Source organism: Littorina saxatilis, linkage group LG7 (genome assembly GCF_037325665.1).
Source record: "Littorina saxatilis isolate snail1 linkage group LG7, US_GU_Lsax_2.0, whole genome shotgun sequence".
Classification (NCBI taxonomy): Eukaryota; Metazoa; Mollusca; class Gastropoda; order Littorinimorpha; family Littorinidae; genus Littorina; species Littorina saxatilis.
The window spans coordinates 47023121-47044228 of record NC_090251.1 but is presented as its reverse complement, the minus strand read 5'-3'; the positions used below and the strand labels follow the sequence as shown (position 1 = coordinate 47044228).

At 42.5% G+C, this 21108-nt stretch overlaps 2 protein-coding genes across 2 annotated transcripts; one reads left to right on the top strand and one right to left on the bottom strand.

The window, feature by feature from the left end:
• Positions 1-1087: 1087 nt before the first annotated feature.
• On the top strand, positions 1088-9296 carry LOC138971990 (sodium-dependent glucose transporter 1-like). Its single transcript, XM_070344833.1, has 5 exons — positions 1088-1336; positions 5020-5154; positions 5548-5712; positions 6344-7378; positions 7648-9296. Exons 1-5 carry the CDS (start codon positions 1088-1090, stop codon positions 7855-7857), a joined length of 1794 nt encoding a protein of 597 aa, XP_070200934.1. The 3' UTR covers positions 7858-9296.
• Positions 9297-11567: 2271 nt separating this feature from the next.
• On the bottom strand, positions 11568-20318 carry LOC138971642 (sodium-dependent glucose transporter 1B-like). The gene is made up of 5 exons (XM_070344409.1): positions 20291-20318; positions 17230-17364; positions 16712-16862; positions 12379-13331; positions 11568-12059 (listed from the first exon to the last, which is right to left on the bottom strand). Exons 2-5 carry the CDS (start codon positions 17347-17349, stop codon positions 11859-11861), a joined length of 1425 nt encoding a protein of 474 aa, XP_070200510.1. The 5' UTR covers positions 17350-17364; positions 20291-20318; the 3' UTR covers positions 11568-11858.
• Positions 20319-21108: the final 790 nt, after the last annotated feature.

The window sequence follows — 21108 nt, the reverse complement described above, 5'->3', positions numbered from 1 at the left end:
CGTTGTATTAATATTGAGTTTCATCGGCGACAGATCTACTGTATACATCATGCACGTTATTTTGAAGTTATGTATTATGCCGGTTCGTGTATAATGTTCCTTACAACGCGACATTAATAATGTGCATGTGTTTAGAAGACTGACTGTTCATATACCATATGAACATAATCATGTCCCAGGTGCGGATCACGCATTAAATGATACACGGCGTGTTTATTCAAGTATTCAAGAGTACATTGTGGAAGCTCACTTGGAACACAGTGAGTATTTGTCTTTGTCACAAATGCTTTGTTTGTTTGTTTGTTTGTTTGTTTGTTTGTTTGTTTGTTTGTTTGTTTGTTTGTTTGTTTGTTTGTTTGTTTGCATGTTGGTTGGTTGGTTGGTTGGTTGGTTGGTTGGTTGGTTGGTTGGTTGGTTGGTTGGTTGGTTGGTTGGGTGGTTGGTTGGTTGGTTGGTTGTTTTGGCTGGTTGGCTGGTTGGTTGGCTGGTTGGCTGGTTGGTATGTGCTTGAAGACACCACCATAAGCCATAGGCTTGTTGTTGTTTCCATATCTATAGAACTAATGTATGTAAATTTCATGTACAAATAAATGCAAATAAAACATTGTTTAAACCAAAGGACAACCGTGTCACTGTCATGGAAGCAGAAAACACGAGGTCGTGGCAAGACCAAACAGAACGACGACGTAAGGTGACACGCAGCGTCTGTGTCTGCTTGTGCAGCGTTTGTCGGGTACGTTTTTCGTTTTCAGTGTGATTTTTTGTCGATTTTTATTTGGGCCCTTCCGTTTTTGTCCAGTCGATTTTGAGGGTACCCTTTTTTGAGCGGCGGTCACTTGATCCATGTAAAGATGTCAAGATGTTAGATATTTTAGATGTTTTTCAATTCACACAGTCAGTCAGTCATCCAACACACAAGAAGAATCACATACTGGATTGGGTTATGCATAGGCCTGATGGTCATATTGTTCAATCTGTGTCTGTTACACACGCCTTAGCCTCAGATCATTTTTGTGTTTTGTTTGATCTGATGACCCAGTGTCCTCCTACTCCACCCATGTTTAAGTCTGTCCGCTGTCTCCGTACGATGGATAAAGACGCTTTTATGTACAAGCTGCAGAACGCGCTGCCCCCCTCCCCCTCCGTTGACCAACTTGATGCCACACTGCGTGCTGCTCTTGACGTCCATGCCCCCGTTTCACGTAGCCGTGTCCGTCCGTCCAAGTCCGCACCGTGGTACTCCGATATCTGTATCGAACTGCGTGATTCCAAATGTGACCATCTCAAGACTGGTCTTACTGTCCATAAACAAATATTTCAAGGAGCAAAGGACATTGTAACTAAGTTAGTACACGCAGCAAAGACAACCTTCCTCCAAACCCAGATTATTGCTTGCGATTCAAGCAAAAAGCTGTTCGATATTTGCAGCCGGTTGACCGGCCGCAGTAAGGTATCCCCACTTCCCACTGTTTTCCCCGCTAGTCAGCTGCCAGATGTATTCAGTGATTATTTTATCAAGAAGGTTTCAGATATTCGTTCTGAACTTGATCAGATGGGTGCACATTCTGCTTCCTCCAGTCATGTTGATGTTCCCACTGATTGTTCTTTTTCATCATTTCAGCCAATCAGTGAAAAAGACCTTAGATCCATTATTCTGAAGTCCAAACCAACAACTTGTCTACTTGATGACATACCCACACCACTGCATTTTGAGATTGCTTACTCAAATTGTCAATGATAGCCTGTTATCTGGTGTTTTTCCATCATTGTTCAAAACTGCACTTGTCAAACCACTTCTCAAAAAACCTAGTCTTGATGTCAATATTTTGAAGAACTATCGTCCTGTATCTAATTTATCATTCTTGTCCAAAGTTTTTGAAAAGGTAGTTTTGAAGCAGCTGTTGTCATATTTGAACACCCATGATTTGATCTCGCACTCTCAGTCCGCTTATCGCCCTTCTCACTGTACTGAAACAGCCCTACTTAAAGTAATCAGTGACATTCTGTCTGCTCTGGATGGTGGTGATATGTCGAGTGCTTACCCTACTTGACCTTTCTGCAGCGTTCGACACGATTGACCATGTCACGCTTCTCCATAGACTTCAGACTCTGTACGGCATCTCCGGTCCAACGCTAGCATGGTCCGCCCCTTGATCGGGAGGTCGTGGGTTCGAACCCCGGCCGGGTCATACCTAAGACTTTAAAATTGGCAATCTAGTGGCTGCTCCGCCTGGCGTCTGGCATTATGGGGTTAGTGCTAGGACTGGTTGGTCCGGTGTCAGAATAATGTGACTGGGTGAGACATGAAGCCTGTGCTGCGACTTCTGTCTTGTGTGTGGCGCACGTTATATGTCAAAGCAGCACCGCCCTGATATGGCCCTTCGTGGTCGGCTGGGCGTTAAGCAAACAAACAAACAAACCGCTAGCATGGCTTGAGTCCTATCTCATTGGCAGGACTCAGGCTGTGCTTGTCGATGGCCAGATGTCTGCTCCAGCCCCACTTTCTTTCGGCGTTCCTCAAGGTTCAGTACTCGGTCCCATCCTTTTCATCATGTACACTAAGCCCCTCTCCACACTGATTCAAAACCATTCTGTTTTAAATCAGTCTTTTGCTGATGACACCCAGCTGTATAAACCCAGTCCCCCTGCAAAGACACATTCCGCCATCCAGACCATTCAGACATGCATCACTGATGTTAAATCTTGGATGGTCGATAACAAACTTAAGCTGAATGATGATAAGACTGAAGTCTTACTGTGCAAAAAGAAGAACACTACATTTCCCTCTTCCCAACCTGTTTCTATCCGTGACTCCAGCAGCCTTTCCTCCTTCAAAACACAACTCAAAACATACCTGTTTCGTAAAGCCTTTGCTTAGCCTGAGTTAACTCTATTCTGTTATGGAACTCTCTACCCTGTATGTGCTTTATGGTCTATTTGTCAATGGTATCTTTGTGCGTGCGCGCATGTGTGTGTGTGTGTGTGTGTGTGTGTGTGTGTGTGTGTGTGTGTGTGTGTGTGCGTGTGTGTGTGTGTGTGCGTGTGTGTGTACTTTTAAACATTGTACGCAAAGTTTTTGCTTAGTGCTTGGGTTCTTGGTGTTATGTCTCAGTTAAATGTATGTTTTGTATGCTTGTTGATTTGTGCTAGTTTATTCTATAATGAATTTGTAAAGCGCCTGGAGCCAATTGATGGGACTCGCGCTATAGAAAAGTTATTTATTATTATTATTATTATTATTATTTCTGTTCAAATAGGCAACACCGACATTCTTTTCTCACCATCAGCTAGAAACCTTGGATTCACCCTTTCATCTGACATGACCCTTAACAAACATATATCTTTAGTCTGCAGAGCAGCTTATTTTGAGCTTCATAAGATCAGCACCATTCGCCACACACTCTCCTCTCAAACAACTAACACTCTTGTCTGTGCCTTTGTTCTTTCTAAACTTGACTACTACAACTCTCTTCTCTCTGGCTGTCCTCTGTACCTCCTGCATAAACTACAAAAAGTCCAAAACTCGGCAGCACGCCTCATTCTGAAAGCACAAAAACGAGATCACCCTACACCACTTCTTCCCACACTGCACTGGTTACCTATTCAAGCCCGCATTGACTACAAACTGTCCACCCTCTGCTTTAACTTCTTTTCTGGCTCGTCTCCTGCTTACTTCTCTGAACTCCTCACCGTCTATTCTCCAGCAAGACAACTCCGTGCCTCTTCTGACTGTCGCATCCTCACCACACCAAAACCTACGGACAACGCACTTTTACTTTCTGCGCACCCACACAATGGAATTCTCTCCCCTTTCACATCCGCCACTCTCAGTCACCCCAAGCATTCAAACGAGCACTTAAAACGCACCTCTTCAAGAAATACAACCCCTGATTTTGTTTTCTCAGTCCATCAGTAGGCTACATGTAGGGTATTTGTTGTTTTAGTGATAATGTGATAATGTATATGCATCTATAAGGGCTGTTTTCAGTATTGTTGATAACATGTTCTGTTTGATTTAAGGGTATTCAGCTGGTATTTCCTTGTTTTCACTACCTATTTTATTCATGTTTTTATTACTTAGTTAGTGGAAGAATCTTTTGTAATGTGTGTTTGATGGTGTATGCTTTTAATTAAGCGTTGCTGACTATGAATGTAGATGTAAATGCTTGTATAACTGTGTTTTAATTTTAGATGTGTCAAGCGCAAAGAGCATAATTGTAAAGTTATGATGTTGCGCTATATAAATGCTCATTTATTATTATTATTATTATTAAAAGAAATCTTTAATCCGAAAGTAGGTGATCCAGATAGTCAAGTGAACGGCCTTAACTGGCATGTAAAGTTTGGATGAAATGACACGGGAATTAAGGCTTTCATTTTGGTCCGAATTCTGTTGCAATAATATTTTGGCGAAGTTTAGTTTTGCTTTGACGAATAGGATCTGGTGACAACTTCTTCTTCTTCTTCGTTCGTGGGCTGAAACTCCCACGTATTTACGTGTATGACCGTTTTTACCCCGCCATTTAGGCAGCCATACGCCGCTTTCGGAGGAAGCATGCTGGGTATTTTCGTGTTTCTATAACCCACCGAACTCTGACATGGATTACAGGATCTTTTCCGTGCGCACTTGGTCTTGTGCTTGCGTGTACACACGAAGGGGGATAAGCCACTAGCAGGTCTGCACATAAGTTGACCTGGGAGATCGGAAAAATCTCCACACTTAACCCACCAGGCGGCCGCGGCCGGGATTCGAACCCTCGACCTTCCGATTAAGAGGCCGATGTCTTACCACCACGCCACAGCGCCCGTCGTGGTGACAACGATAATAGGACCCGCCTCTCTGGACCTGCATCCATTTAACAGCACAAGTGAAACGACCAGTGCAATCAATCAAGCTTTGCTTTGTCCAATAGGGATTGACGGCAGCAATGGTAGGCCCCGCCGCTAAGGACCTTCATCGACTCACCAGCAATACTGAGAAGCACAGTGCAGTCAATCAAACTTTGCTCTGTCCAATAGGGATTGACGGCAGCAATGATAGGCCCCGCCTTCTTGGACCTTCAGCTAATCACCAACACTGACGTGCAGCAGGCCTCCGCCCTCTTCACGTCATTGTCTGCTGGTAACATGGCTGGCTCGCTCCTGGTCGGGCTGGTAAGGCTAAACAATACATCTGTCTGTACTTTCTTCTATTTCTTCTTGTGCATTCGTGGGCTGAAACTTCCTAGCATTTTTCCGTGTGTGTTTTTACCCCGTCATTTAGGCAGCCGTATGCCGCTCTCGGAAGACAATCTTTGTGTACTGTAAAATGGCCGACAGATTGGAGAAACTTTCTTTTTGTTTTATTTTTGAGTGGGTTTTTTCTTTGTGTCAATAATATAAAGAGATCTTGAAAATAAGAGATCACATTGTTAGTTAACAAGAACAAGAGCAAGACCAAATACTTCATTGTCTGTCTTTACAAAACGAAAATTTGGCTTCAGGCCTGCCGAAAGTGTTTGCATTCTCATCGACTGCGTTTTGGTTCTACATTGTCCATTGTTCTAGTTGTATGACCTCTTCCACCCATCATTGCTTCTGATTGGTGGTATGCTGATGATGGCTGTGACGTCAGCCGTAACTCCGTTCTGCTCCCTCATCGGTGTCATGGTGGTCGTCTGCTTCCTTACTGCTACTTTTACACAGATTGTTGGTACCGGTAAGTTCGCTGGAGTTATCAAACTCGACAGAAGGCTAGGGACTTTTAGAGATCTCCCATGACAGATATCTCTCTCTCTCTCTCTCTCTCTCTCTGTCTCTCTCTGTCTGTCTCTGTCTGTCTGTCTCTGTCTGTCTGTGTCTCTGTCTGTCTGTGTCTCTGTCTGTCTGTCTGTCTGTCTGTCTGTCTCTCTCTCTCTCTCTCTCTCTCTCTCTCTCTCTCTCTCTCTCTCTTTTAATTCTTTGAATTTTGACAAGTTATCTCTAATGTTTGACGTGATGTTATTCAACTTTTCCAGTTCATACAGAAATGATGATATTTCTTTGGAACTGTGATTCGCTGAATGGTTAATCACGCTTTAGGGTTCTTTTTTTCCTTTTTTTTCTTACGCGGTGCTTCTAAGAGCTATATTTCTGCCTAGTAATCTTACGTCTACATCAAGTATGTCAGCAGTATAAAAAAAATTTCAATCTCAGCCTCTTCTTATTCAACGGTTGTTTTATTTGTTTGCACACGTCTGTGCAGGTTTGCAGTCAAACATTTAACGTTTTCAAAACCATCACTTCTTTTGACCTCCTAACTTTTGTTACACATTTCATGTATGTCTTGATTTGATTTTATTGAATTGATTACATATACATTTAGCGCACCATTAACGCCATCGTCTTCATGAGCTTGGAGGCTGATGCGTGCATGCTCACGGATCTGATTGTGTTGCATCTGGTCTGTGCAGCCGCCACGACAGAAGAGGTGCAGACCTGGGGAGCAAAGGCGTCAGAAACGGCGTTGCAAGCCATTAGCTGCGCGTACGCTGTTGGTGCTGTTGTGGCTCCCTTGATCGTCGAACCTTTCCTGGCCCCGATAAATGAAGCTGCGGGTTTCAGTGCTGCCAATTATTCAGTTCTGGATCCAAGAATCCAATTTGCGGGATCCAGTGTTTCCAGTGATTCATTTCTAGATCCAAGAGCACAAGACGTGGGAATTGCTTCTTTCTACTCTAACGAAACTTCCTCAGAGCCCTCGGCGCCAAAGACTCGAATTCATTTTGCTTTCAGCATTATCCCCGCCCTGTCTTTTCTTGCCTCCATTCCTCTTCTCGTCGAGTTCATCACAACGCGGCAGGCAGCGAGAAATGACGTAGACGGTTCGGCATGTGATGAAACGCTAACGGAGAAAGAGCACCGTGGAAGCCGCAAGGACTACCACAATGGCCGACCAAACCTGCCTCGGGCGGCTTACATGGGAACTCTCTTGTGGGTGTGCGTCTTCGACGCCGTCTTCTGTGCCGTGGCGATGACCTTCCCCTACTTCCTGCCGACCTTCGTGGTTTTACAGCTAGGCTGGAGCAAGTCTCGGGGCGCGCTCGTCACTTCAGCTTTCTGGCTCGCCTTCGCCGGATCTCGCTTCGCCTGCGTATTCCTCGTGCGGATCTTTCGTCCAGCTCAGATCCTGGTCAGCTGCTTTTCTCTCATGGTTCCCTCGTTCGTGGCGTTTCTTCTGGCATCGCTATGGCAACTAGACTGGTTGGTGTGGCTGAGCAGTGTCACGGCTGGTGTCGCTACCTCGGCTGTTGTTCCCAGCGGATTCTCGTGGGTGAATGACGAGCTGATGCCTGTCACTGCGAGAGTGACTTCTGTTGTCATCCTGGCGGCCAATGTTGGACCTTTGCTTAATCCTATGGTGAGTTGTAGCGCCTAGCATTTTTGTCCATGTGTGTGTGTGTGTGTGTGTGTGTGTGTGTGTGTGTGTGTGTGTGTGTGTGTGTGTGTGTGTGTACGTACATACGAACGTGCTTGCGAGCGTGCGTGCGTGCGTGTGTGCGTGCGTGTGTGTGTGTGTGACTTTGATTTTTTCAGTGTGTTGTTGTTGTTGTTGTTGTTGTTGTTGTTATTTCACAAAAACAATCTGTTAAAAACACACTCCAAATCACAAATCTTCATTGGTTTCAGGTTGTAGGTCACATGATGGAAAACAGCGGCGCCATCTGTCTGGCATACGCACTGGCAGGGGAAGCAACTCTGTGTGCTTTGATATTTCTGCTACTATTGCTCTTTTCTCGAACGTACCTCCGCACGAACTATGGCAGCATTCAAAATGATGACGTCACCCAAGATCATCAGCCTTTGCTTTCTGTTCCGGAAATTTTACAGAAGGGATAAACATCTATAGTCTATGTCAAGCATAAGAAAACAATAATAATGTCCTCACCGGAAACATGGACAACCCAACATGAAGACGAATACGTACAGACGTGTATGTGTTCCCCACGTGTTTGATTGTCCATGTTTCTGATTAGTACATTTTTTATTGTCATCTTTTTTTAGTACTTCTCGCCAGCAGTATCTTGTTCCTGTCAAGCATGAGAAATTCACTTCACTAAACTTTGCTAAAGAGCTGAAGTTGAACATAAACATAGACTGTGTTTACGGGAAAAAGAAACAAACTGAATGCAATGATGAATTTTGTTGGTAGTTTGTCTTGCAGATTTTAGTTATTGGATAAAAGCTGTTACTCAACTTAAATACGAGTGACGGGCGCAGGGGCCTAGTGGATAAGACATCGGCCTCGTAATTGGAAGGTCGTGAGTTCAAATCCCGGCCGCGGCCGCCTGGTGGGTTAAGGGTGGAGATTTTTCCGATCTACCAGGTCAACTTATGAGCAGACCTGTGTGTACACGCAAGCACAAGACCAATTGCGCACGGAAAAGATCCTGTAATCCATGTCAGAGTTCGGTGGGTTATAGAAACACAAAAATACCCAGCATGCTTCTCTCGAAATCGGCGTATGCTGCCTGAATGGCGGGTTAAAAATGGTCATACACGTAAAAACCCACTCGTGCAAAAACATGAGTGAACGTGGGAGTTTTAGCCCATGAACGAAGAAGAAGAGCAGAAGAAATATGAGTACTGTTCGCACAGCAATACACCGAGGCAACGTTTCAATTTGCGTGGTTACGTAGCTCGACTCGTATGTGGAAGGTTGATGCCTGTTAACCCGTGATTTGCACAGAGGGTATTTCAAAAGAATTTTAAACAGGTGTTGATAGGGAGAAAAAAAGAAGAAAAAACAAACCAGCACGAAACAAGAAAAGAAAGAATGATTTAGACAGCAGATTGTAGGGGTTTTTTGTTTGTTTTTTTATCCACACTTAATGTTACGCAATATACAACGAGAACGATTATTTTGGAGATTGATTTCCACATTGTAAAACAAGTTATTTGATATTTTATTTTTACAACGGAGCGGGTTTGTGTGTATGTATTGAAGGAATAACCTGCATTCCTCTCTTTATTGTTCTTGTATTTTTGTATTTATTAATTTGTTTTCTTTTCATGTACCCCCATGGGGTTCCCTGAAAATAAAATTTGACTTGACTTGACTTGACACAAATGTAATCACGTAAATGCGCCCGATATTTTCTTGTCATCTCCAAAGTCAAGGGATCTATTAGTTTTTTTTTGATTGTTTTTAATTCATTACTTTATTGTCCCATCGCTGGATAATTCAGGTCGCTTCCTCCCATTGGAAAGCTAGCAGCAACAGCGTCGCGCTACCCCAAAGTCAAGGGATCTATCAGATTTTTTCCTCTTTTTATTTTTTTTTTCATTTTTTTTTTTTTTGTGTTTTTTTTGCCTCAGTTGCATGCAGTCCGCTTCAAGCTGAAAAATAATTGAAAAGAATGAAACCCTACGTTTTTTTTTTGTGTTTTTTTTCCTTCTCTCTACAGCTGAGCGTCCTTCTTCATTGGCGTTTTATAAATGTATCAATTGTGTGTGGTTTTCTACAATGGACAAAATCTTGCATCTTTAATGTTGGTTATTGTCTTACATATGTCTGTGTTTGGGTTGACTTAAGTGTTGTTTGTGGCGGTGTCATAATGGAGGTTTTTTTTGGGTTTTTTTTTGTGGACAACGCCTTTATTTTCAAATTTTGCAATTATGAAAAAATTGCATAGTGTAAAGGGTATTATGAAACACGAAGTTTCATTTCATTTTCAAACATGAATGTTAAATTTACGGGAGTACCATATCTAAATTTGCTAATGCACATTTTAGCAATAAGAACTAAATGGTTAATGATATCTAGACACACGTTGCCTGCATTTTCAACACAAACAACCCCAAGTAGTACAGATTTTGCGTTAAGTTTAACACTTACACCAGTTTTATCTAGTATAGTGTTTTCGACGTGTTTCCATAAAGGCTTAACTTTACTACAATCATAGAAAAAATGTTCGATGTAGTCTCTTTCGTGTGTGCAGTATGGACAATATTCACTGTCGGACAGTCCCATTTTTTGTAGAAGAATGTTTGTGGGATAGATGTTGTGAACAATTTTCCAGTGCAATTCTCGTAGTCTTGATTCTTTTGTTGCGTTTTTTGCTATAGACAAATGTAATCACGTAAATGCGCCCGATATTTTCTTGTCATCTCCAAAGTCAAGGGATCTATTAGGTTTTTTTTATTGTTTTTAATTCATTACGTTATTGTCCCATCGCTGGATAATTCAGGTCGCTTCCTCCCATTGGAAAGCTAGCAGCAACAGCGTCGCGCTACCCCAAAGTCAAGGGATCTATTAGATTTTTTCCTCTTTTTTTTTATTACTTTATTGTCCCATCGCTGGGAAATTCGGGTTTGTTTTCTTTGTTATGCTAAAAATTGTAATATTTTATCTATCGGGTCCAAACTACCCCCATCCACCCAGCATAGAGGCTCTAAACAACAAATATTGATAATAATAAAAGGCATGTATTACTTTGTGGAACGCTTGTATGCCATTTTTACATTTTTACAAATCGTGGTTATAGGTTCGACGTAATTTGTACATTTTTTTACATGTTTACAAATCACAGGTTAACAACGCCTTTCACACAAAGGCCAGTTCGTCTCAGCACATGTGCGATTGCTACACAGTCTGAGAATATCACTGGAATGGACATGTACGTGTGATGTCTTTAGTGAATAGATCGAATTCTGCGCCTTCTCCACTAAGTTCCTTTTTAAGTTCAGTCAAATTTTGACAGTATGTTTTCAAGTAGACTATCATTTAGAGGGACCCTAGGGTGCGTGTGTGTATGTGTGTGTGTGTGTGTAGCGATTCCAATATAACTACAGGACAAATGTCTGTGTTCGACTCCTTGCAAGAAACTCATTGCATCTAAAATCCCAGGTGGGGGGGGGGGGGATTGTGCAGGTATATGTATGAGAGTTGCACAGCCCCTTTCAGCCAGTGATCACATAACTTCACTAACTGTTCTGCAGAGGGTCGGCATATGATTGAGCGAAAGAGGATGAATCTGACTATCTGGTTGTACGCTTGTATGCCATGTTGTTTATCATTTTTCGAATGTTCATAAGCTGTTTTCTTCTCATTTATTCATATGGTGTTGTACAACGATTGAATAAAACATGGTTAAACCATTTTGTCTATTTTGTTCCTTAAACGCAAACTATTTAAATATCAACAAAAATTCCGTTATGGATGTGTGTGTGTGTGTGTGTGTGTGTGTGTGTGTGTGTGTGTGTGTGTGTGTGTGTGTGTGTGTATGTGTATGTGTATGTGTGTGGGCGCGTGTGTGTATGTGTGTGTTTATGTGTGTGTGTGTGTCTGTATGTGTGTCTCTCAGTCTGTCTGTCCGTCTGTCTGTCTGTCTGTCTGTCTGCCCGTCTAACTGTCTGTCTGACTACCTCTATGCATGTGTGTGTGTGCGTGTGTATGAGTATGTGCGTGTGTGGGTCTGTCTGTCTGTTTCTATGTGTGACCGCGCGTGTGTGTGTGTGTGTGTGTGTGTGTGTGTGTGTGTGTGTGTGTGTGTGTGTGTGTGTGTTTCACAAAAAAGGCATAAGATGCTCACAATAACTCACACGGTTTCTTTTTCTCCTTAAATATTCGGTTACAATTGTATTGATCCATACACCTTTTTGTATACACCTTTTTAACAGGTCGAAAGTCACTGAAACACAACAAACAGTATATACCATGTCGTAGTTTATTTTAATAACCCGAACGCCTTTCTGCACAGAGCTTTTTGGTGGACCAGAGGTACGAAATTTTAACGACCAACAATATTTTATCTTTAAATTATCACTGCAATCTTTTATCAAGTTTGTGTTCATCCCTTCAGCAAAGTTCAGTGAAGTAAATTAGTCACATCTGATGTTTATCCCTTCTGAACAGTTTCCGGAACAGAAAGCAAAGGCTGGGTGACGTCATCATTATGAAATCTGCCATAGTTTGTGCGAAGGTACGTTCGAGAAAAGAGCAATAGTAGCAGAAAGATCAAAGCACACAGAGTTGCTTCCCCTGCCAGTGCGTATGCCAGACAGATGGGGCCGCTGTTTTCCATCATGCGACCTAAAACCTGAAACCAATGACATGAGATGATTTATGTTTTCTTTTTAAGTGGGTTTTTTTTTCCAGTGAAACAAAGGCAACAACATCAGCACCAACAACAACTCACTATCTCTTTCTCCCAAACTAACACACACACACACACACACACACACACACACACACACACACACACACACACACACACACACACACACACACAAGCACACACACACACACAAATACACACACTCAGACGTGCGCGCGAGCGTGCACGCACGCAGCACACACACGAAGCACATTTCCTTAACGTACCACGCCAACCGGCCATGCAACCCGCTACAACTCACCATGGGATTAAGCAAAGGTCCAACATTGGCCGCCAGGATGACAACAGAAGTCACTCTCCCAGTGACAGGCATCAGCTCGTCATTCACCCACGAGTACCCGCTAGGAATCACAGCCGAGGTAGCGACACCAGCCGTGACACTGCTCAGCCACACCAACCAGTCTAGTTGCCATAGCGATGCCAGAAGAAACGCCACGAACGAGGGAACCATGAGAGAAAAGCAGCTGACCAGGATCTGAGCTGGACGAAAGATCCGCACGAGGAATACGCAGGCGAAGCGAGATCCGGCGAAGGCGAGCCAGAAAGCTGAGGTGACGAGCGCGCCCCGAGACTTGCTCCAGCCCAGCTGTAACACCACGAAGGTCGGCAGGTAGTAGGGGAAGGTCATCTCCACGCCAAGGAAGACGGCGTTGAAGACGCACACCCACAAGAGAGTTCCCAGGTAAGCCGCCCGAGGCAGGTTCGGTCGGCCATTGTGGTCATCGTTGCGGCTTGCCCGGTGCTCTTTCTCGGCTAGCGTTTGATCACGTGCCGAACCTTCCACGTCATTTCTCGCTGCCAGCCGCGTTGTGATGATGTCGACAAGAAGAGGAATGGAGGCAAGAAAAGACAGGGCGGCGGTTATGCTGAAAGCAAAATGGATTCGAGTGTCTGGCACCGAGGGCTCTGAGGAAGTTTCGTTTGAGTAGAAATAACGATTGGTTCCCGCCTTCACCATACTTGGATCCAGAAATGAATCACTGGAAGCACTGAATCCCGCTAGTTGTATTCTGGGATCCAGAACTGAAAAATTGGAAGCGTTGAATGTCACTGTTTGGATTTTCGGGGCCAGGAAAGGTTCGACGATCAGCGGAGCCGCAACAGCACCAACAGCGTATGCGCAGTTCATGGCTTGCAACGCCGTTTCTAACGCCATCCCTGCTCCCCAGGTTTTCACTGCGTTTGCTGTGGATGCTACACAGTACAGTTGTAACACATTCAGGGTTTGTGAGTCTGTACATACGCATCAACCTCTAAACACACCTATAGACGACAGTGTTAAGCGCTAAATGTTTACATGTGAAATCAACTCAATGAAATCAAGATATAAAATAAACTGCCTTCATTGTTTTGCATATCTTCTTCGTCTGCGTTCCTGAGCTTTTTACTTTCAAGGTTAACTTATGGTGAGAGTTCTGCGTTCCACGCCGTATTTTACCTTGTTCAATTGTGTTGGAAAACATTTAGAGTGTGTCTTCACACGCGTACAAACTTAGACATTCTGTTCACTAACATTTTGAACTCGGCTTCGCCCGGGAGTTTCTCACTTCGACTCTATATATTCTATAAGAATGAGACAGTGTAAAAGTATTACCATCAACACACTCTGTTTGCTGAAAAATAACTTTGATTTGAGTTATCTCCCTTCCTTAGGAAAGTTCTAGATACTTGAGAAGCAGGTCTAACATTGACTCTTTATATTCTGTAAAGACTGATCAGGCATGCCTGCAAGAGAAGAGTTACCTCCCTTCCATGGGTGACACAGCATGACTTACCTCCCTTGCACTATATAGCCTGTATTCATAAATGGGGAGGGTAATCTTCTTCTTCTTCTGCGTTCGTGGGCTGAAACTCCCACGTACACTCGTGGGTTTTTTGCACGAGTGGAATTTTACGTGTATGACCGTTTTTTACCCCGCCATTTAGGCAACCAAACGCCGTTCTCGGAGGAAGCATGCTGGGTATTTTCGTGTTTCTATAACCCACCGAACTCTGACATGGATTACAGGATCTTTTTCGTGCGCACTTGGCCTTGTGCTTGCGTGTACACACGGGGGTGTTCGGACACCGAGGAGAGTCTGCACACAAAGTTGACTCTGAGAAATAAATCTCTCGCCGAACGTGGGGACGAACTCACGCTGACAGCGGCCAACTGGATACAAATCCAGCGCGCTACCGACTGAGCTACATCCGGGAGGGTAATTATCCGAGGAAGGAAACCATGTCTGGAGAAACTAAAACCCAGGTGTATGCAAAATATCTTGTGCTTATCTGTTGCCATCTCTGAGGTATGGCGACCACAGACAGACACACACACTTACATCCATTTTTAACGTAGAGGGGGGAATCGAGACGAGGGTCGTGGTATGTGTGTGTGTGTGTGTGTGTGTGTGTGTGTGTGTGTGTGTGTGTGTGTGTAGAGCGATTCAGAGAAAACTACTGGACCGATCTTCATGAAACTTGACATGAGAGATCCTGAGTATGGTATCTCCAATTATTTTTTTTCATTCTTTTGATAAATGTCTTTGATGACGTCATATCCGGCTTTTCGTGAAAGTTGAGGCGGCACTGTCACGCTCTCATTTTTCAACCAAATTAATTGGTTGAAATTTTGGTCAAGTAATCTTCGACGAAGCCCGGACTTTGGTATTGCATTTCAGCTTGGAGGCTTAAAAATTAATTAATGAGTTTGCTCATTAAAGTTGTCATTAAAATCGATTTTTCGCAAACAGATTTAAAATTGATTGCATCGTATTCTTCATCACATTCTGAATCTAAAAATATATCCATATGTCATGTTTACTCTTAAAATGTGATCACAATTAACGAAAAAAGATTAATTAGTCTTACGATTAAAATTTAAGAAATCGATCCAAAAATGATTTCATCTTATTCTTTATCATTTCCTGATTCCAAAAACATATAGATATGATAGGTTGTATTCAAAACAAGCTCAGAAAGTTAACAAGAATACAGAAACAAGTTGCGTAAAGCGAAATTACTACATTTAGTCAAGCTGTGGAACTCACAGAATGAAACTGAACGCACTGCATTTTTTCACAATGACCGTAGTCCGCCGCTTGTGCAAAACGGAGTGAAACTGACGAGCCTGTTCAGCGCGGTAGTGGTTTCGCTGTGCTGCATAGCACGCTTTTCTGTACCTCTCTTCGTTTTAACTTTCTGAGCGTGTTTTTAATCCAAACATATCATATCTATATGTTTTTGGAATCAAGAACCGACAAGAAGTAAGATGAAATTGTTTTTAAATCGATTTCGGAAATTTAATTTTGATCATAATTTTTATATTTTTAATTTTCAGAGCTTGTTTTTAATCCAAATATAACATATTTATATGTTTTTGGAATCAGGAAATGATGTAGAATAAGATGAACGTAAATTGGAATCGTTTTATATAAAAAACAAAATTATTACAATTTTCAGATTTTTAATGACCAAAGTCATTAAATAATTTTTAAGCCACCAAGCTGAAATGCAATACTGAAGTCCGGCCTTCGTCGAAGATTGCTTTACAAAATGTTCAATCAATTTGATGAAAAATGAGGGTGTGACAGTGCCGCCTCAACTTTTACAAAAAGCCGGATATGACATCATCAAAAGTATTTATCGGAAAAAAGAAAAAAACATCCGGGGATATCATTCCCAGGAACTCTCATGTCAAATTTCATAAAGATCGGTCCAGTAGTTTGGTCTGAATCGCTCTACACACACACACGCACAGACAGACAGACACACACACACACACATACACCACGACCCTCGTCTCGATTCACCCTCTATGTTAAAACATTTAGTCAAAACTTGACTAAATGTAAAAAGCGCTTTCCTGCTTTGCACAATATGCTACCGCTCTATTCTGGCACGTTAATTTCACTGCGTTTTGCACGTGGGAGGTGAGCGATTTCCTTCTCGTGGGGATTGACGAAGCTGTACTGTCTTGGTGAAAAAATACAGTGCGTTCAGTTTCATTCCGTGAGTTCGACAGCTTGATTAAATGTAGTAATTTCGCCTTACGCGACTTCTTTTTGGAATCAGAAAATGACGAAAAATCAGATGAAATTGTTTTGGGATCGTTTAATAAAAATATAATTTTAATTACAAGTTTCCGATTTTTAATGACCAAACTCATTCATTAGTTTTTAAGCCACCAAGATGAAATGCAATACCAAAGTCCGGCCTTCGTCGAAGATTGCTTTGCCAAAATTTCAATCAATTTGATTGAAAAATGAAGGTGTGACAGTGCCGCCTCAACTTTTACAAAAAGCCGGATATGACGTCATCGAAAAAATGAAAAATAAGTCCGGGGATATCATTCCCAGGAACTCTCATGTCAAATTTCATAAAGATCGGTCCAGTAGTTAAGTCTGAATCGCTCTACACACACACACACACACACACACACACACATACACCACGACCATCGTCTCGATTCCCCCTCTATGTTAAAACATTTAGTCTAAACTTGACTAAATGTAAAAAAAGAAAAAAAATCCACCATGAGTGATCTTTAAAAATCCAAGCCCTCGGTCGATTTTCAAAACCTCCAGCCAACTTACTTGCACCAAAAGATGTCCCAAAGACAGCAGTAAGGAAGCAGACGACCACCATGAAAGCGAAGAGGGAGCAGAACGGAGTTACGGCTGACGTTACAGCCATCATCAGCATGCCACCAATCATAAGCAAGGAAGGATTGAATAGGCCATACAACTAGAAAGTATCAACATTGGGCAATTAGAACAGTTGATGATAATGCAAACACTTAAACTGATGTATATTTGGTTTTCTCTTTTTTGTTCAAGACACGGAATTCTTACAAAGTCATAGATCTTAAAAGACCGTGAGCCTTAAAAACGAAGCAACTTTACGTATTTAAACAAACAACCAAGACCAAAAAAAAGCTTGTATAGCAAGCTGTTTAAAATGAAAAAAAGTTTGCAATAATAACTTGTTTAAATCTAAATACAGAAAAAATAGACAACTCAAAACCCAAAGCATAAAAAGGAAAGTATATAGTCCATCCTGTCAGCCTACTGAGGCAATGAATAGTACACAGAGATATATTGTTTAGCCTTACCAGCCCGACCAGGAGCGAGCCAGCCATGTTACCAGCAGAAAATGCCGTGAAGAGGGCGGAGGCCTGCTGCACGTTTGTGTTGGTGATTAGCTGAAGGTCCAAGAAGGCGGGGCCTATCATTGCTGCCGTCAATCCCTATTGGACAGAGCAAAGTTTGATTGACTGCACTGTGCTTCTCCATAATGCCTGTGAGTGGATATTGGTCCTTAGAGGCGGGGTCTATAGTTGCTGCCGTCAATCCCTATTGGACAAAACAAATTTTGATTGACTGCACTGTGCTTCTCCATAATGCCTGTTAGTGGGTGTAAGTCCTTAGAGGCGGGGCCTATCATTGCTGCCGTCAATCCCTATCGGACAAAGCAAATTTTGATTGACTGCATTGTGCTTCTCCATAATGCCTGTTAGTGGGTGTAAGTCCTTAGAGGCGGGGCCTATCATTGCTGCCGTCAATCCCTATTGGACAAAGCAAATTTTGATTGACTGCATTGTGCTTCTCCATAATGCCTGTGAGTGGGTGTAAGTCCTTAGAGGCGGGGTCTTTAGTTGCTGCCGTCAATCCCTATTGGGCAAAACAAAGTTTGATTGACTGTACTTCTTTTCTCACTAATGCCGGTGAGTGGATGTATGTCCTCAGAGGCAGGGCCTATCGTTGCTGCCGCGAATATTGGACAAAACAAAACTCGAGTAATGCATTGCGCTGTTCACTGGTTTGGTGATTAGTTGCAGCCGGCTCAAGAAGACCGGCCTTTTACTGCTGTGATCAATCACTTTGGGACAAAGAAAGGTTTGATTACCATGTTGTACTGTTAACAAATATGTTGACTGACTTCAGGTCTAGAAAGAGGAACCCCATCATTGCCTGTTAGACAAAGCAAAGCCTGATTAATTGCATCTTCTACTTTACACTATTGCATGATGACTGGGTTGTAATTCCAAGAAATGCGGGGCACATCATTGCAATCCCTTTTGGTGTGTGTGTGTGTGTGTGTGTGTGTGTGTGTGTGTGTGTGTGAGTATGTGAGTGTGTGTGTGTGTGTGTGTGTGTGTGTGGTGTGAGTGTGTGTGTGTGTGTGTGTGTGTGTGTGTGAGTATGTGAGTGTGTATGTGTGTGTGTGAGTGTGTGTGCGTGTGAGTATGTTTCCAGTGGTGGTCCAGGGGGATGATCCCCCTGGCGGGGGTCAGGGGGAGAAGCCCCCTGAAGCTGATGGGTAGGTCATATTCTGAGATAGGAAAATGGTCGCTCCTTGCATGAAACGGCACAAAATAAACAAGAATAAAAAATGTTTTAAATAAGTGAGGTACATGTTTAGGCTAGGGGGGGGGGGTTGCGCAACCCCCATAACCCCCCCGGTAGTCCGGCCCTGGCATGGTGTGTGTATGTGTGTGTGTGTGTGTGTGTGTGTGTGTGTGTGTGTGTGTGTGTGTGTGTGTGTGTGTGTCTGTCTGTTGTCGTTTTTACACATGTATTCAAGTCAATGGATCTTTATACTTTGTGTAAAGTCTGAATAGATCTTAATCGGTGGCTGACATGAAGTATAGAATAGATCTGAGGTGGTGAACCTAATTGCTTCCAAGTGAAGGATCGTACCTTCAAAGGATTCCGATTATGTTTGCCCAGAACGAGAAACATACCTTACACGCGCAGCACAAGCAAATCCATAAGCTTCTCCAGACCTTACGCCGTCTTTCTACTTGCGCTTTCAAAGACCTCGTGATTCCTTCTTCTGTGGCCTTGATACAGTATTCCTTTGAACTTGACCCTTTGCTGATTTCGGTAGTGTCCTTGACCCCGTAATTCTGTAGCGCTTGTCCCTCAGTACTTTCTTCATCGTGTAACAGTGATCTCCAGGCTTCTTCCTTTGTAACTTGGGCCATTTTCGGACTTTAATGAAAAACATTTCAGCTACGAAATCAGATATTGAAAAAGTTCTATCGTAAAGCATTATTGTGTGAATAAATAAGATTTAAGTAAAATTCGAATTCTAGGAAGCGTTCTTGCAATTGCTGAAACTGTGCACAATCAATTATTTTTGTTTGTTTATTTGTTTTAAGTTTGGTGAAACAAATATTGTTTGTTCCTAGAAGTGGACAGTCATTCCGGATTATAAAGAAATGTGTATCCTCACTGGACAAAATTGTTCTAAAAGTAGCCATTTGAAAATTAAAATGTGTAGCTGTAGTTTATAACTATCGATTAAATTTTGTTACCGATGCATACCGTACTGTGAATAAAGCAGGTGTTCGGTTCTGTAAGTCTATTTGTGACCCTCCACCACGGAATGAGTCGCATGTCACCTCGCGCGGTTCTGCACTAGGCTTAATATAAGTCCGGGGGATGTCTGGTAACAGTGTGACGGTCACCTTAGTCACAGGCTTATAACTCGAAAAGTTTGCGCTCTTTTCTAAAACGATGTTCACCACTGGATAGAGCATAAAAACCTCTTTAAGAAAATGTAAAAAATATGAAAATCATGCAAAGGTGACATGCGACTCATTCCGTGGTGGAGGGTCACATTTGTATTATTTTGTAATTCTATCGTTCTTCTCATTTCTCTGAAGTGTCCGAAGACTACTGAAGCAAAAACACTCGCATGTGTGATGAATGTCAAGTAGAAATAAAACATTGACACGACAATAGGTAACCAACAACAACAAAACACAAGCAAATAAACAAACCAAAAAACATTTTTTTTAAACAAGCAAACACACGAACGAACACACTGAGAAACAAACTGTTCACTAGTAATAAAGAAAAGTACTCGCTGCGTTTTCCTGTCAAAAGACTTGGAAGCGTAAACATTCTTATGTTCATGAACTATGAATATCAAGTAGAAATAAAAATTAAAACCACATTAACAAAACAAACAAGCAAACAAATAAATTAACAAACATATCCCACGAACAAACATACCAACAAACAAACACAGAAACACACAGACACACACAGACACACACACACACACACACACACACACACACACACACACACACACACACACACAAAGATACACAAACAAACAAGTAAACACACATTTTATTTGTGACAAAGACACGTACTCACATTGTTCCCAGTTCTTCCACACGCTACTTTTGACAACAAGCAGAAACACGCTGCGTATCATTTTATAAGTGATTCACTCCCCAAGGCACATTGTCATTAGCATAATAAATCACTTAATCTTGTTTATTGTTAAACAATCTTAACAAGATGCATGCAATGCATTGTGTCAACAGTATGATTCAGGGCTCCCCAAAGTGCGCGTCCTATACACACTATATAAGCTGAAATCACGTACTAGAAATTCATAGAGGGGGTCCCGGGACGCACTAAACCTATAAGAGCGGGTCCCGGGACGCACTAAATTTCCACTAACGTGCATACCGTAGGTACTCATTTCAGACTGTAGTTGTCAATCAAGCAAAGTGCAAGCACAATTGCAAAATTCACGCGGGAACGTTATGGAAAAGTAGGCCGAAGCCGGTATAGATGAAGCAGCGCCCGGCAAAGGTTATGACATAAACAGCACTCTGGCATGTTGCTAGCGCAAAAATATACCGGGCAACTTCAGCGGCGGACGAAGACAGTACCACAGATCCCGCGAAGCAATGGACAAAATCACACCGCTACCGACCCAAAAGAATGTGGCGTTTTCAGGCAGAAAGGAAGAAGACTTTCAGTTGACCAAAGTTCGAAGACAAAACAAAAGTACTAACGTATATATGTACCTATACGCTTATCTAAGAAAAGGATCGAACCGATACCACGAAAAAATGTTCGTTAAAGGTCTCGAAAAACTTTCAAAAGTCAGCGCTGAGATCATCTATCGGCAAGAAATGTGCCGACCGAGCGCATAACTATACATCTGTCAAAAAGTAACG